This window comes from Stegodyphus dumicola, chromosome 1 (assembly GCF_044657685.1).
Source record: "Stegodyphus dumicola isolate Sdum_Otavi_A_Nest chromosome 1, ASM4465768v1".
In the NCBI taxonomy this organism is placed as follows: Eukaryota; Metazoa; Arthropoda; class Arachnida; order Araneae; family Eresidae; genus Stegodyphus; species Stegodyphus dumicola.
In genome coordinates, this window is record NC_140768.1 from 291,263,126 (window position 1) to 291,280,809 (window position 17,684).

General features: G+C 33.6%; 1 protein-coding gene across 2 annotated transcripts in view; it reads right to left on the reverse strand.

The window, feature by feature from the left end:
• Nucleotides 1–8,884: 8,884 nt before the first annotated feature.
• Nucleotides 8,885–17,684, reverse strand: part of MESR3 (misexpression suppressor of ras 3) — a 75,338-nt gene continuing 66,538 nt past the window's right edge. For both annotated transcript variants that reach the window (XM_035366588.2, XM_035366587.2), the window contains exon 3: nucleotides 8,885–13,720. In XM_035366588.2, coding sequence (XP_035222479.1) covers nucleotides 13,586–13,720 — 135 coding nt within the window. In that variant the 3' untranslated portion in view covers nucleotides 8,885–13,585. The remainder of the gene's footprint in view (nucleotides 13,721–17,684) is intronic.

Here is a 17,684-nt window from a genome sequence, read left to right on the forward strand (position 1 = left end):
AATTTTAGTTCTGATTTTAGTTCCTGCTTCTGATTTTATATTTTTAAGAAAGCAGAGCTAAAAATAAATAAATAAAAATTTACGCATTTTAAGTATTACAGTTTTGATTAACAAACTCAACGATTTCTAAGCGAGCAATGGCGACACTGCACAGAAAAAAAAAAAAAAAAAAAAAAAAAAAAAAATTATCTCCAGCGCTCGAGACTGTGTATCGGAAGTTGTAAAGATATGCTCCTTTTAAAGTTATTTTGCGATATTGCTGTTGAATTGAATTTTATGGTTTAAGTGCGAAGAACATAATATTTCATAAATAAAGGTAACCCACAAAACGTTAAAAAGCCGCTCCTTTCGACGTAATGTAAAAAGTTTTCTTTTTTTTTTTTTTAATAATGTATTCATTTTAATTTTTTTTATAATTTTCAATGAACTTTTTTTTTTAATTGGTGGCATTTTAGATTTTTTTATAATTTTCAATGAATTTTTTTTTTTTTTTTTTTTTTTTTTTTAAGTGTCAGACTCTCTTTGATTGCCCACCTCTCGTTTGAAACAGAAAGTGGGAGAAAATGTTCATTTTACTGTCTCTTCTCCCCGTTGCTAAAGCTAAGCATTTTCCCTCTTTTCTTTTTCTGCGTAACTTTTCCCGCCAAAAATGCATTTGACTGGGATTCTAAGCTTGACACACGTGTTATAAGGGGGTGGAAGAATGATGACAACAGACGCCCGGAAACGCGCTTCGTAAGTCGCGTGAGAAACTCGTGAATCCTTTTGACGAAAACGGAAATTTCCGGCCCAACTGCTGCCGCATAAGTAAGACAACAAAGAGTAGGGTGGCAAGGAAACAGATGGGGAATATATATAGTTTTTTTTAAGTGGGGAAAATGAAGCAGTTGGCTTCTGAAATCATGATGCGGAAAGTTAGTGCGTTTTTTAAAGTTGATATTATATATCTGTTAGTTTTAAAGCATTAGGGTAAGATAATATAATATACAGACACTCATGCCTCCATCCACTGGGTTAAGTGGTCCACACGGCACAAGTGTACTATCGAACCAAGGGCGCTTAGGTATAGAGTACGCAGGAAGGGCGGGAAGGTGTTCTTTCCTCAATTTTAAAAGCAAAATTTTTCATTAATAAAAAACATCGTCGAAGTTAAATGCTAATGTTTTAATAAACAAAAAATTGGCGATATTTTATATAGGTAACTGAATGAATCACTGATAATTATTTTTGAATCTTAATCAACTGCTCCAAGGAATTTTTAAATAATTAGTTAAATAATTTTTATAATATATATTTTATAATAACCAAGAGTCTGTGTCCTAAAAATTTGAGAAGGTAGAATGATAGCAATAATTGTATGGAATCCATGCAAAAAGAATTCAGATTTGAGTAACTTTTCTTGTATAATAAACACTCTAACGATTAAAAGACTTGTAGACAGGCATGGCCGAATTGAATATAACTTTTATTGGTGGCTACGAATTAATCGCATGTCACATTTTAGATATTGGCATCGTTAGCATCACGACAAAGTGAAAGGAGCGAAGTAGCATCTTGACTGCAGAAGAGCTGAAGGTAAAAGTAGACAGTTATCCAATATGGAGGCTCAGCAAGAGGAAGATTTGGTTTAGGTTACAATGGTTTCAGTTGTCGAAATTTTGAGTTTAGGTTCCGAGTGAGTCACGTCATCAGCCTTACGTAAGCCATGTGACATACTTAAATCGAGAAATGGTGCAGTCAGAAAAGTTATTACTAATTTTAGAATACAGAGAGGAAATACCCAAATTAAAAATGAGGAATAAAGAAGCTATTACTAAATTAAATTATGAAGCTGATTTACGTATTTGTTATTTTACATTCATACATACTATATACCGCTATCAAAATAAGCTGAATATATTCTAAAAACAACAATAACTGAGCTACAAATCAAATACTCATTTACCAGTATATCAACAGTTTCTCAGTACTATAATATTTCAGCATTATATTCCCAGTACTACAATATTTGAGCACTGCTGGCGTAAACTGTAATATTGGAAAAACACTTTTCCCTTTGAAAGTGATTAAAAGTTATTATAGTTAAATATCTGAAAGTGATTAAAAGTTATTAAAGTAATCTTTGTTAAAATTACTTAAATTATAGAAAATCTAGCTCTAAAATACACTGACTACCAATAAGTATTTTGGACACCTGTGATAAAAAAGAAAAACTAACTTTATTCAAAATCAATAGTTGGTAGAGCCTCTACAAGAGGTAATTACAGCGTGGACCCTCCGGAGCATACTTTTCACACGTCTTTGTATGACAGCTAGTGGTATTTTCTTCCACTCGGCTTGAAGAAGACATAGAAGTTCTTTCACCGATTTTGCACGGGTAGTGCACCCCTGAATTCGGCGATACAACTCGTCCCAGAGGTTCTCGATAGGGTTCAGGTCTGGACTCTGGGCAGGCCAGTCCATTCGATGAACTCCATTGGCACCATACCAAGCCTTGGTTAACGTCGAAACATAACAACTGGCATTGTCGTCCTGAAAGTAACACGGGTCCAACCCGTAAAACTGCCATAACGTAGGAAGCACATTGCCATCCAAAATAGTGCAGTAGGTCCCAGCCCATACCAGGAGAAACACCCTCAGACCATAATTCCACCTCCGCCGAACTTGACTGTTGCACAATGCATGCTGGCAGGAGACGTTCTCCAGGTAGACGCCAGACCCAGACCCTGCCATCCGAACGGTAAAGGGTGAACCTTGATTCGTCACTCCAAAGAACCCGTTTCCACTGATCTACGGTCCAATTTCGATGTGCTTTGCACCACATTAACCGAGCAGTGCGGTTGGACTTTGTGATCAACGGCTTATGGGCAGCAGCACGACCATGAAAACCAAGCAGATGTGCTTCCTTACGGATGGTATTCATTGAAACAATACTGCCTGTTGCATCCTCTCTTGCCTGTTGATGCTTGTTGATACTTCTCGCGGATGAGGGCCATCGGTTGGGTCATCTCTGGACAGCACTCGTCGGTCTGTATCTCCCAGTTTCGTTAGTCTGCCGACTCGGGGAACATTCCGACAATAACCGCTCACCTTACACTTCTTAATCACATAGGCCACTGTCGATTTTGGGTACTTCAGATCACTAGATATGTCCCTTAAGGATCGGCCACATTTGTGATACCCGATAATTATACCTTTCTCGAAACCAGAGAGTCCCGAACTGCGAAGCATCTTGCATGCGACTAAAGCCGTTGCTGTTTCTTACACGATATATACCGGCGGAGTCCGTGACGTACCTTAGGACCGCAGATATCGTCATTTGCATAGGTGTCCAAATACTTATTGGCAGTCAGTGTACAATACATTAGGAAAAATAGATCTAAGTGACATTATAAATATATTGGTGGAATATAAATGCCATAATAAATAATAAGAAGAAGAATTTAGTTAAACTTTTTCTGGTTGTTCGTTATTTTTAAATTCCAATTAATTATCTTGACTACATTATAAACGTTTCTGAATTAAATGAAATTGTAAAAAGACAGTATTATGTTAAGTTTTAATATCTTTAAATTCGTTCTAGTTAAGTATATTTCCTTTAATTTTTTAAGCCATGAATTTCGAGATGCTAGAAATTTTTCAGAAAGCAAAATTATATCTACTCCTCTGAATTTCAGTTTTAGGTGTAACATTTTAATCAATAGCTACAGTAATAAAAAGTACGAAACTAAAATATCTTCTTTTTCCTCTTTAATTAATCGTATTATTCAGGTTATTTAAAGTTTCTGTTCCAGTTGTTCAAAACGTTCAAGATTTACATCATAGTGCTATTAATTAAGTCAACGAATAAGAAAATGCAAGCATGTTTTAAAAGGGAAGGAGATGAACAAATAAATCAAAAGGTATTATTTTATCATATGGTGTATATGTGAACGTGCAGCGAAGCATGATGTGTGTTGTATTTAAAAACAACCCACACTTTAGAGTTCCGTATCTAATAAGTTTCCCTTAAAAAGTAACCCATAAAGAAATTCCTTCTACTTCTTCGACAGGAAACCCTCGCGTACACTGCGTTGAAGTCGACCAGCCAATTAACTGCCAAATGTTGACAAACTTAATTTTATATCGAATTTTGCCCAGATTTAAAGAACTCCTTTGAATAACTTTGAAGCGTACGGGTTCTTGAATATTTTAAATATCACTTCTGATTTTTGACCCACAGATGTCTGAGACTTGGTTTATTTGATTATAGCAAAGAACGCTAGGGTTATCTAAGAAGAGGGATATCTTCATAGAGAATTTTCTAAGGGAAACTGGCTCGTATCCATTTTACATATGGAAAAAACCACGAAAATGTCCACGCAGACTGGCAATTTATGAGGGTCTCAAGGAACAATCGGCAGTCATCTTATAAGATTATACATCATAACAAGACGATGAAGAATAAGATTATTACTTAATTTTGGCCGAGGAAATGTGAAGGTCCAGAGTTCGAATCCCAGCAAGGAACTGCACATTTTTCACGTCTCAAACATGAAAAAAAGAAAAAAAAAGAAAAAGAAAAAGAAAGAAAATGACTCTAAGTGACACCTGAACTAAAAAGTAGGTGAACGATAATTCGTCACCTCCAGGATTTGGTGACTACGTCCCATCATCCCTAGTCTCCCTTTAAAAGGGGAAAAATATAAAGTATTTTATCCCTCTTTTCCGCATCCTTTCGTTGTGTAACTGGAAGCACACTCGACGAGTATTCGGAAGGTCTGGAGTTCGAATCTCGGTGATGGCATTGCACATGTCTCCAGCATTAAAAAAAAAAAAAAAAAAAAAAAAAAAAACTAATGACTCTAGCAGATAAAAATATTTATTGCGAAAAAATTAATACGCTAGTACATCAAATAGTGAAACGCGAAAGTATTGAATGAGTTTTAAATCGTAGATCTTGCATATTCACAGTGTGGTTACAATTATAGTGACCCTACTCAGACCCCTCTAGAACCTGCTCTACTTATTGAATTTTGACTAAATTTGGTATATATGTTATATGGATGATGGGGAAACTATTTTTGCAATAAAAAAATTTCATAATCATCTTCTTTAAACCATTCTTCGACATGGACGCTTCTTGCAATCTCTTTAAAAGACGATATTCAGGCAATGCAACTAAGCTATAGCTGCCGTTCTGATAAAAGTTTTATCAAAAATTCTCGATCTTTCTTCTGTAAGGGAATGATAAACGATGACAAAGGCACACATGATGATTTTATGGCTCTAACTGCAAGTCTCTTTATAGGTTTGAATGATTTGCATAAGGAATTTTTGAATATTGCCATGCCATCTGGTGGTCAAAATTTGAACTATTTTTATTGCAGAAATCTTTTCCCCATAGTCCATATAACGTATATACCAAGTTTCACCAAAATCCCATAGGCAGAACGGGTTCTACAGGGGTCTGTTTAGGGTCACTTTAATTATAACCACCCTATACCTGTAATTAAAAAGCTTATTCTGCAGTTTTGTGGAGGTTTTTCCCTCGTGTAACGTGGATAGAAGGCAGTTCCTCTAAGAAATTCCTCTATGAAGTCATCCCTTCTCTTTTAGTCCATAAGCAAATAAATCAATAATAACTTTTACCATAAAAAAATCGTGCCTCATTTTAAAAAGATGTCAGAAGTTCTGTAGAATATTTACAGAATATTTTACTAGAATATTTTACAGTCAATATATCCCTCGAATGGAGGAACGTTTCAAATAAACCAATATGATTTACAGCATTTTCATTTAATTGCCAAATTATTAATAATTTGCATTTGGCTTGGAATTTTATCCTATGAATTTTCTTTTTACAAGTAAAGTAATGCTGTATGTGTGCGGAGCGTCATATAAGCTTGTGATATCTTCCCACGGATGTCACAAAACTGCTTCTATTTCCCCCCCCCCGTTTTATTTTTCCTCCGAAAAAAAAAAAAAACGCAGATTCAGTGGTTGGTGTAAACAAGGATAAATGTGTCTTTTGCATTTATTTCCTACGTAGTATGATATTACAGTTTCATAATCAACAATCCGTGAACAATGAAAAAGGTTGTTTTCCTCTTTCTGTAATTCTTAGGCAAGATGATGCGAGGGATTACATATCATTTATTTCATGTTCAGCTACAGATTTATTGCTCAATCTGTATGCATTGTTAACTGACTCGCATTCTAAATTCAACAAGCTATCGAACCTATAAAACTTAGCATTAATTAAATATAAACCTCATCGAAGACTGCTTATGAAATTAAAAAGAATTGTAAAGACCTTTATTTTGTACTAATCAATTAATTTTATTTTAAGAAACTTTCCTTTCCCTTCTGGTTTCAATTTCTTGACAGAATTCAGACTTAAATAATATATATGCAAAATATCAATGAGTTCGAAAAATAGTATTTAACTAGCAGAATTGAAGCCGTTAGTAGTAGAAGTGTAGTAGGCGGGTTTACGTCGAGAACGAGTTTATGCCGCGAGTTTGCATGTAGCTCTGTAGTTGAAATATTTGTGCTAACCACTTACTTTTAAATTAATTGATATTTTAGACTCGGCTTAGCTGTGTGCATTCGATAATTGTGATTTAGATTGAAGTAGGAGTCAGTCGTGTAGTTGAAATTTCATTCATTCTTGATTGTACATACTGTTTTGTGTTTAAGTTACTTCCACGCATGTGGTGGTTACTTTCTGTGCACTGAATGTGCGCAAGCTCTGTTCAGTTTAGTTAAAATTAAAAGGATTTTCGTCGGTAGTTATCTGCTTTTCAAGATATAGCGAGAATTCGCTATCTCGTCTTCAGTAGGATCTACATTTTATACTCCCTAAAAGAATAAGACTCTACAGAATAAATTGACATTTACCAAGAAAAGACTACACGGTACATTTAGCCAAAAAAAGAAATCTATATCTTCGGTTCTACTGGGCCTACCAGCGGCCGAGCGGTAAAGTCGCTGAACACTGGTAGTTCGGTCCGAGATTCGAATCCCGCGAACGGGCTGGCTGCATGGACTTTTTGTAGCTTTCCCCGTGTGTAACGTGCATACGAGTCAGTTTCCCTTAGAAAGTCCTTCCCTTAGGCAGATAGCCCTAGTGTACTTTGCCATAATCTTAATAAACCAAACCAAACAAACTACTAGGCCGATTGACGAAATTCAAATTGCGTTTTTGATGTCTAGAAAGCGCGACTTAGGATATGTATTAGATTTATACATAGCATTGTTCTAACGTAGGTATTTTGACACAAAATTGGACTTTTTCTGAAATAACATACAATTTGTTTTTCATATTTCGATTTTAAGACTCAAATTATGCCTGAATATTGAATTTTGTAAAATTTGGTGCGAAATTTACGGAGAAATTCAAAACTTTATCTTGGCGAATTTTTTTTTCACTTTGTGTGAAGAATAATTCATTTGGCGAACTAATTAAACGAATTTCACTTGGAATAATTCACTTGGCGAACTAATTAAACGAATTTCACTTGGAATAATTCACTTGGCGAACTAATTAAACTAATTTCACTTGGAATAATTCACTTAAAGATCTAATTAAACTAATTTCACTTGAAATAATTCACTTGGAGAACTAATTAAACTAATTCCATGCTTAGAAATACATTTACTTTAAGATGATGGTAAACATTTTATAGATATAATTCAAACTTTTTTCGAAAAATTTATAAAAATTATTTAAAAATACAAATTTTTTTAAATAAATCATCAAAAATGGACGAGTTTTATTTGGAATGAACTTAAATTTTGAAATGTGAAAGGAAAAATAAAATACGTTTAATAAAAAAGAGATATTAATAATTATATACCAAACTCAATTAACACTGAGGAGCTAAAATTTTGAAAGCTAATTTTTTTAAAAACTACTTGTGCAATTATTAGAAAACTTTGGCATAATTTGAATCGTAAAATCGAAATATGGGGAAAAAAATTGTTATTTCAGAAAAAGTTGGATTTTGTGTCAGAATATCTTTATTAGACATATCCTAAGTCGCGCTTTCCAGACATCAAAAATGCAAGTGGAATTTCGTCAATCGGCCGAGTAGAACGGGAGATCCATGGAACTTCCCCTTTTCTTTTTTGGCGCACTCTACTTACCTTCTTTAGGTGGTGGTGTATTTAATTATGGCAAAGCACACTAGGTCTATCTGCCTAAGGGGAGGGATGCCTTCGTGGAGGACTTTCTAAGGGAAAATGGCTCGTATACACGTTACACATGGGGAAAACCACGAAAACGCCCATGCAGCCAGCCCGTTCGCGGGATTCGAACCTCGGACCGAACTACCAGTGTTCAGCGACTTTACAGCTCGGCCGCTGGTGGGCCTTTTAGGCTTCAAAAAGAACTGCAGTTATATTATATATATATATAATATGTAACTGCAGTTCTTTTTGAACGTGAAAAATCAATTTGCCTTCACATAGATTCGAAAACGGATTTTGCAGTGAGATGACTGTGATATCCTTACACTTACCCCTATTTACAGGCGGACTGGGCAGAGAGACACACAGTCGACGAAATGTCGTCAACAACGAATTCCAGTCCATCACATTTTAGTTCGGGCGGCACTGTGCAAACTATTATTCTTTTCGCATGATGAAGCATAAAAAAATCATCAACGACATCTATGGGATTATTAAATGGACGTGCTAACCATTTGCATTATAAATGTATGCGAGGTGGAATGCAATAATTCGTTTCAAAATAAAATGATGATGATTTCTTGAAACTATTCAAACATCTGCCCTGTTTGCTGAGTTTTATATTTGTTTCAATCTATATAGTATATGTTAGATCGTTTTAAGCAATAAAAAAGAGACATGTTTATCGAATTACGAAATAAAAACATTCAAATAATATACAAATTCTTTATTATAAAGAAACTATTTACAATAGACAACAGACTCACAGCTGATAATTCTAGACCAATGGTAACTTGAATATTTCAAGTTATGGCGCATCAGGCATACGGCTTGAAATCTGAATCACCACATTCTATAAAATAAATGTAAATACAATATATTTTCTCTCAGGAAAAACTGAGTTTAAATATCACATTCCTTAACAAATGTTAACGTCAAAGCATCGGAATGTAATCTTAGCACCATGTCATAAAAACATAGAACCTATTTTCATTATTCAACAGTCAGTCATATTTCAGTCTTACACAATTTGATACATGATTATTCGCATGAAACATTTATTTGTCTCTGCGAATAGGTATTGCCATTCAATTCTAATTCACAAATAAAATTCTTCAGCAGACGATATATATAAAAACACGGGTAGTTTTACATACATTGCTACATTAGTTCCAAGCTTCGCTTTGTAAAAAACATCCGTTCCGTGAAATTTGAGGCTACATATTTTAGAATTAAATTCTTTTTCACACTTTATTCTAAAAATGTATTGTTAACGTTTATTAAAGCAGGATTAATTACATTTCAACTTGCCATTTTTATAAGTAAAAGAATTTTTTGAAAGAAGATATCGGTTTGGTAATGTTCACAAGCTTATATTTTTTTAATTTACAATTACTTCTAGCACCATTTGACTTAGCACATTCTAAATTTAGAAACGCTGTTTACCAATGTTAAATTTAATAACACTACATTCAGCATTTCATTAAAAAATGTAATACTTTTTCCCTAATCACTATTCTATCATAGTATTAAGATCTCGGAGCCTAGCATTCATATGTACGAAAATATATGATACTAATAATAGTATTTAGAAATGGGATTACTGAACATTTCACGATTATATAAAGTAGGAATAGTGTTATATACAGAATTACGCAAAGGAAGCTATTGGAAATGTTTTCAGATATTTATTTTCAGGGGGGTGAATATACAATCAGTTTTATGATTCTAGAATAATGATAATGTAAAATTAGTTTGTTACTAAATAAATAAAAATAAAATAGAAATATGAATAAAATAACTATTTAACTACCAATATAAAATAACTTGAATAGGAATGGCCATAAAAATTGGCTAAGTATAAAGTACAATTTTGAATGGTTTTTCACTCTAATACCACAGACTATACTTTTCAGACACTTTATTAATTACCATAAATACAAAATCACAAGACACTCTTACATAATATTCTGAATTATTTCAAGATTATCTCACACATCAAAGACAATTCGAGAATATCTCAGTTTTATTTCAAAATTCGAAAAAGCAACTTTTGATTATTTAAAATTTTTACGAGCAATTCTTAATACTTTTTACATTTTTCAGGATGTTCTCGAAATTTAACTTTACAACATCTCACTGCTCTAATGTAAAAAATCGCAAAATAAATAAAATTTCTATTGAGAAAGGAGAAATATGAAATTATCATTATAATGTTTACTAGTGTTCAAGATTATTAAATTAATTATTTAACACTAGCAAATCAATTATTTCCATTGAAAACTTCAATTCCAAAAATACCATTTAGCCCTTCTATTACGTCTTTTTTTTTTTTAGAAATTCGTTTAAAGGCACGAAAATTTAAAACACAAACACTGTTGAGAGAAAATAGCTCTGTTTCAATTGTATATACATCTCTGTATACAGAGAATCACATTCAAGATAACCATACAGCGCTTTCTATATGGGCCTTAGAAAATTTAATTTTTTTTTTGGGGGGGGGGGTCTTTGTTGAAAGCAAACGAAATTTATGACTAAACATCACGCTTTTTCAAAGTTCAACAATATGAATGGTTACAAGTTTCCAGCCACACAGTAACCTTAGCTTGCAAAATAGTGTATGGTAAAAATTCTCATACTAATGCTGAAGATGATGCCATTACATTAGGGTCAATACAATCACGAGTGGAGCAAGAGGTGAGAAACTCCTTTCCCTACAAAATTACGATATACGAGCAGAAATATTATGCAGCTTCGTATTATCAATAAAGAATACAAAAAGTTACTGTCTGACTTTGGCTGATATTAATGATCGTATGAGTTAAAAAAAAAAAAAAGAAAAGAAAAAGAAAGAAGAAGAGTTTCTGTTAGAGATTTAAGGTATAATTTACTTTAGAAGATGCACTGAAAACGAGCAAAGGTCAAAACTAGCTTGAAATCCGTAGTAGTATAATGGGTTTTATCGTTTAATGTTTCTTTGTTCGTATGGCAACGCTCCTTTCTTCATAGAATACCTAAACGAGTTTCTTTTGCTTCCCAATGGAAAGCAACTTTTGTCTCATCCACCTATTCTCTGACGGTTTTGTAAATGAATTTATTTAAAAAAAATATCGATAAATGTATAAAATCAATTAGTATAGGCTAAAACTAACTTCCATTTTTCAAAATTATTTTGCTTTAAAACTTTTATTCATGCTTATATATTATGACAGGCTTTCAAATTTTGTCTCCCATTAATATATTTCAGAATTTTCGTTCATTAAGAAGATCTAATAATTGCCTGTGCCCACAACGCCCCGATCTAGGGCCTCAGATTTTAGTAAGCCACCACATCACCCTAAACCTCTTTATAATCTAGATCAGCGGTTCTCAACCTTTAGAATAACGCGTACTATCCAAATAAAAAATTGAAAAACTTTAATACCATCACTACATTTTACAATGATTATTTTTCAATTTCTCAATAGAAATTAAATATATATATATATATATTGTCATTTGCACAACCTATTGGCTATTTGTATTAAATACGCACACAGAAAAAAGTATTAAGATTAAAAGTTGGTTACCATTTTAATTACGAAAATTTAAGTTATAATAGGTTAATTCTAAAATTTAGTATGAAATGTGGACTTGTTTAAGAGAGATCAATTCCTTTATGTCTGGTCTTATTTCACTTAGCTTTAACCGTAAATTAGGCTCCACTTTTAATTTTGTTCTGTACTTATTTTTGAAATACAACATGGAAGAAAATCCTTGTTCACACAAACAGGTTGTGCGAAAAGCCAATAAAAATTCAATAGCTTTATTTGAAATGCCTTTAAATTCTCTTTTTTGGTTCGGCCAGAAGTTAACAAGTGTGTTATTTTTGAAATCTTCAGTAAGAGTTCGATCACATTTTTATCAATTGTTCTTTTTCTTCAGAAGATTTTTGGATATATAGTTAAAAATACTTTGTTTCTTTGCATACTACCTACTTTTCTCTTGCGTACCACCAATGGTACGCGTACCACCGGTTGAGAATCACTAATCTAAATCTTCTCACAGTGAGACAAAAGAAAATGAGAGCTAACGCTCCTTGAAAGAGCGCTGCGGTTAACATCCTATGCTGCAGGCGCCATTTAATAAATGCAAAAAAAAAAAAAAAAAAAAAAAAAAAAAAAGAGAGAGTGAGAGAGAGAGAGAGAGAGAACTATATTGTCGCTGTTAATGCAATATATGGCATATGAAATAAAGCTGCTTTACACGAGGCAAAGGAAAAGAACATATCTGTTATGTATTATAAACATAACGGATTATCACTGCGCATGCTGGAATTCACGCTCACATTTCTCTTTTACATATGACGTGTTAGAGGCTAGATTATATCAATTTCCATTAAATGCCGCCGTTAACTCTTCAAGTCACGTGCCCTGTTCGGATAACTTGCAAACAGGAAACTTACGGGAATATGTGCTTCCAGCATCTCAAATATTTTCATACTGCTACAACAAGACTTATTAAAAATTTTCAGTATTTTCAGTTTTAAAAAAGTGATTATCCTAGACCCTTTTTCTTGAAATAAAACAAAAATTAATTTTTTTTAAACATAAAAATTGGCAATTTTCGACCTATCGCAGTATTTTACTCATAGCAATGATGCGTTAAGCGAAACTTCCACAAAATACTTATGGCCATGGAACCTAAAAAACATACGTTTCCAAGAAACACTCATATAAAAGCTGCTATTATTATTGCACTTCATGGCATTTTAGCCTGTTTCTCATATTTTCAATGTTTAATAATCAGAAAATATTTGAGTAAATAATATTTTATACTAATATCATTTTATTTCGAATTCATTTAAAAGCATGATTGCGTAAATGATATATCACATACTGTCTGCATAAAATTTTATTATAAAAATTTTAAAATGCTTTCCTTAAATTAGATTTACTTATCTGTACAGCAAATACTATTTAAAAGAACACGGAAATATTTAAAAAAATACTATCATAAAAGCATTACTTCTTTTCTTACTCTTTAATAGCCAAATTTGGAACACGACTTAATGTTTTTCACAAATTACAAAAAAAAAATGACCAGAGGAGCAATGACTTAATCAAATTAGTCCCAGTAAGTTCAAGAAAGTTCAACTTTCTGCGAATCGTACAAGGCTGAGAACCGTCTCGCTTCAAAAAGATTTATTTTCAGAAAGTTTCCCTTAAAGAAATAATTAACTCTTGATATCTACACTTCAGCTACTCTATCAATAGATTTTCCAGATGCACAAGTTTTGGCGAATCTGCTTGCAAGAGTAAAACTACCGAAGCATAAAAATCCACAGTTTCGCCACAAGTTAAATGCATATTGACTGGCCATTATGTCTTGACGTTCAGTCTCGTTTCAGAAACATCAAATGGCCCGTCGCTTATTACGAACTGACACGCTCACCAGGAGACACAAGAGTTGCTATTGAGAAGAGCTTTTTCTTATCGTCCAGAGCAACACTGGTAACGTGCTGGAAACAGCATGGCGTGGAAATGTCACATTTTCTAGGTTGTTTCACCTGAAAAAAAAAAAAAAAAAAACGCACATATTAGATGGAAGAAATAACACGTCAGTTTTCGAGAGAAGTAGCACTAAGCTTTGAAGTTTGACATTAAGCAAAATTTAACCTCGTACAGCAGTTGGTTTCATAGAAAAGGTGTATGCACAGTGTTAAATAGAGTTTGGCATGAATCCACTCTTTTTCATACAGTTAAAATATCCAAAGAATTTTTTTTACATGTAATGTTTGAAACTGCGATATTATATTTATGAAAGTACTCTCTGTAATATGTTTTCTCCTTAAAAAAGAAGGGTTCTCAATTTTTTACATCATCAACAACAATCTAATGTTAAATTAAAACAAACATATTGCATGATAAATACTCAAAAGCATGCAGCAAAAACAGTTAAGCTATGTCTCTTATATACACGTAGATAGTAGTTATACACAGACTGGTCAAAATATCGAGTGACCAGTTATTTTTTTAACATAATCCAGTCTTGACATAACAGCTAGGAATTGTTTGTACAAGGTACTGTGATCTTGAGAAGAATAGTTATTGCCGGAGTTAGTGTGAAAATGGATAAAATCTGAACGACTCAGAACCGTGCATGATCGAAGGTGCAAGAAGACCCGGTTCGAAAACTCTGAAATGGCTAATTCCACGCTTTCCTCGTGTAACAGTATTTTGGATGTTTAGAAAATGGTAGCTAAAGAAAAAACTTCAAGCAATAAGGACAATTCTGGCTAGGAATGCAGGCGAAGGAAAGAGGTGAAAGTCGGGTTGTTACAAACCGTTCCCAGTGATAGGAATCTAGCAACACCATAAACTGCAGTCAAATATATTTCACGCGTACCATAAAGCATATCCGAACGCACAACGCGATGAACTTTGCAATAGAAAGGTGTTAACAGCAAGAAATCCTCAAGGATGGCTATGTTTTCATAGATAAACAGAAAATCACGATGCTCTAGTATTTGAATAGGTGTTACTGTGGGCCCAACAGCACTAAAACTGGACTCTTGAAGACTGGTAAAAAGTTGCTTGGTCCGATGCTTGGTTTCCTATTCCATCGTGCAGAGATTTCAAAGTCCAAATATGGCGTAAACAGGACAAATTCACAAACTCCTCTTCTAATGAAAATTCTTCACGCTGGTGGCCGTTGAATTATAGTTAGATCAATATTTTCCTGAAATACGGCCAGTCTGTTTATATATCTTAAAACAGCTGTCAGGGTCACAGTTTACCTCAATACTGTTGCCAACCACCTACACTCATTTATAACTAAGACGTTCCTTTTCCCCGGCGTTCGACTTGAAGTGGACAAACCTTGGCGTTCTGTCTAAGACCTGTACTTAGACTCGGCTCCCTGGGGTACATAAATTATCTTCACAGAATAAGTGCCACCAATTCTTCGGCAGTCCGTTCAGGTTTGGAAGTCTGTTTCAAGTCTACCTAGTCTAGTCTGTTTCAAGCTGTGTGATCAATACATATTCGATTCTGTAAAGATTATCCTTGAAAGTTCACATCCGTTAGTCAACTCAGGAGGACTGACGTTGTCTTTGTTTTTTGGTGACCAGAGAGTGCCTGGTCGCCCTGTCTTGTGCTCACAAACCTGACTTTTTCGTTGTCTCCCGAAGTTGATCTTCCGTAGAGGTTGAGGAGTCACTCCATATAAAAGACTATTTTAAAGCCTAGATCAATGCACTGTGATGCGAGTCCTGATGCACTGATGTGAGTGCACCCCTAGTGCACTGTGATGTCCACTTTCAGCAGAAAATGAGTTTTGCCACCATGGACGACTGATTTCTCATTGGTTTGAAGAACATGACTCGGATTTCATATAAATTCCATCCCCAGCTCAGTTCTTTGACATTTATAGAAAAATGTAAAAGCACTTCAAAACTTGAAAACGCAACCATCCGATATGAGATTAGAGCTCCTATTGTATAAGAATAAAATAATATTCCTAAGCAACGATTTCAGTGTGTTCCTGAGTCCATGATTAGACAAATGTCGATTGTGATCAAAACTTAAGTTGCACCTTTGTGTTACTAGGAGGTATCTCAGTGTACCTCCTACTATAATTTCCATACCTATATGAGACCAAAATTAATTGCTCACTTAAAGGAAAAAGGGGTTCGAGGAAACAATATCAGAACAGCTGAAAAAATTTTTTCAAGAGTGAAGTAACGAAAAAAAATACATGTCTTACCTACCGCACTTTCAGAAGCTGTTCAACACGCGCATGAATATGTAATTTATGTTTCTATTTTGTTTGTAAAATTGTAAACATTGTAAAGTTCCATTATGCTAATCTAACCAGTTATTCTGATTTAGATCTTTACTGCCACTTCTCCTGTCCGCTTTCTACCAGGATGTAAATATATAACTATATTGAGAGTATTTAATGTGCGGTTTTCGGATCGTAAGAGCATGTTTCTGCCTTTCGAGATCACGTTAGTAGGTTTCTGCTACTCAGATAAGATTATTCGGCTTTGCGTTATAGCTGCCATCATTTTTAATCGTTATGCCGGTGAGATATTTTTTAGATAACTTCAGGTTAAATCGAATGTATATAGTCTTGCACTACTAGGTTTAGTTTATATTTGAATTTTGACTGTTACTTTAAGTTATATCGCCACAAGTGGTATTTGATTTATAAGCACGAGAAGTGGTTTTTGTTCAAGTTCTGATTTAATAAGAAGTTTGTTTTTAAACTTTTTTTTTTTTTTTTTTTGAATTTTTTTTTCAGACACAACGGCCATTCGCTCTAAGTCTGTTAGAAATTTCGATAATTTATGCTACCAAAAAACACCAAATTCGGTAATATACTATATGCATATCATTATTGTGACTTATAATTTTGTAGAGTTGACATTTAAAAATATTATGGCAAATATGAAATTACACTTTAGCTTAATATATTTCCTAATCTGCATTTACCTATTCTCGAACAATTAACGTAAGTTCAAACTGTTACTTACTGTAAACGTTTGGCCCTGTAAAACGTCTGTTTTTGACATTCTCAGTTTCTAGAAATCATCTATTATATAAGAAATCATACAAACAACTATTTCGAAAAAGCAAATTTCAAATCCATATACAAAAAAAAAAAAAAAAAAAAAAAAAAAAAAAAAAAGCACTAACACATGAGACTATCATCGTTTTTTCTTTATCTTTCTTCATTTTACTTCTTAATATTTCTCATTTGTGCGTTTACTCGTCTGTTATTTATTTCTCAGCGTGGTACAAGAAAAAACAGTGGAAAGACACTTTTAACCTCCTTTTTTTCCACTTGAAGGCTTCTATTGTTCTTATATTAATGTACAAATAAAGTTTATACCCGGTTGAACAGTTACAACTAGCTGTAATTATTCCTGTACGCGGAAAATTAATGACTTTAGACATTTTCAAGTACTGTGGGCTATCAAAATTTCAAAAGCTTTCTTATTTGCTGAAAATAAAAAAATGCATTTCTGGGAAGACCTTTCAATCTAACAGGGGAGTGGCACGAAAGGTTGGAAGTAAAACGCGAATGTATTTTATTAACGGACTAAGAAAGCACACAAAAGAATAGAATCTAAATCGGTATTTCTTCAATAATTGAAAAGCACACTCTTTCTCTTGAACAAATATTTAACATTCAAAATCTCTACCTTGACATTTCTCTGCCATACAGTGAAATGAATCATTTTTATGAAACTATTAATAAATCTTAACGTTAATAATTACTAACTTACACAATGCAACTCCCCAATCTGCTATATAAATATTCTCTTTTAATTTATACTTAACCCAAGCAATCTTCATCGTGCAGATGTCACCGCAGATCACATTTGTTGCTTCAAACGGTCAAATGTGTTCGGACATGAGAAGTCTGGATGTCAGGATAATATACACTGAAGAGCCAAAACATTATAACACCTATTCAGTGACGCGTTGCGCGACCTTTGGCCTGCAAAACAGCTGCAACTCGCC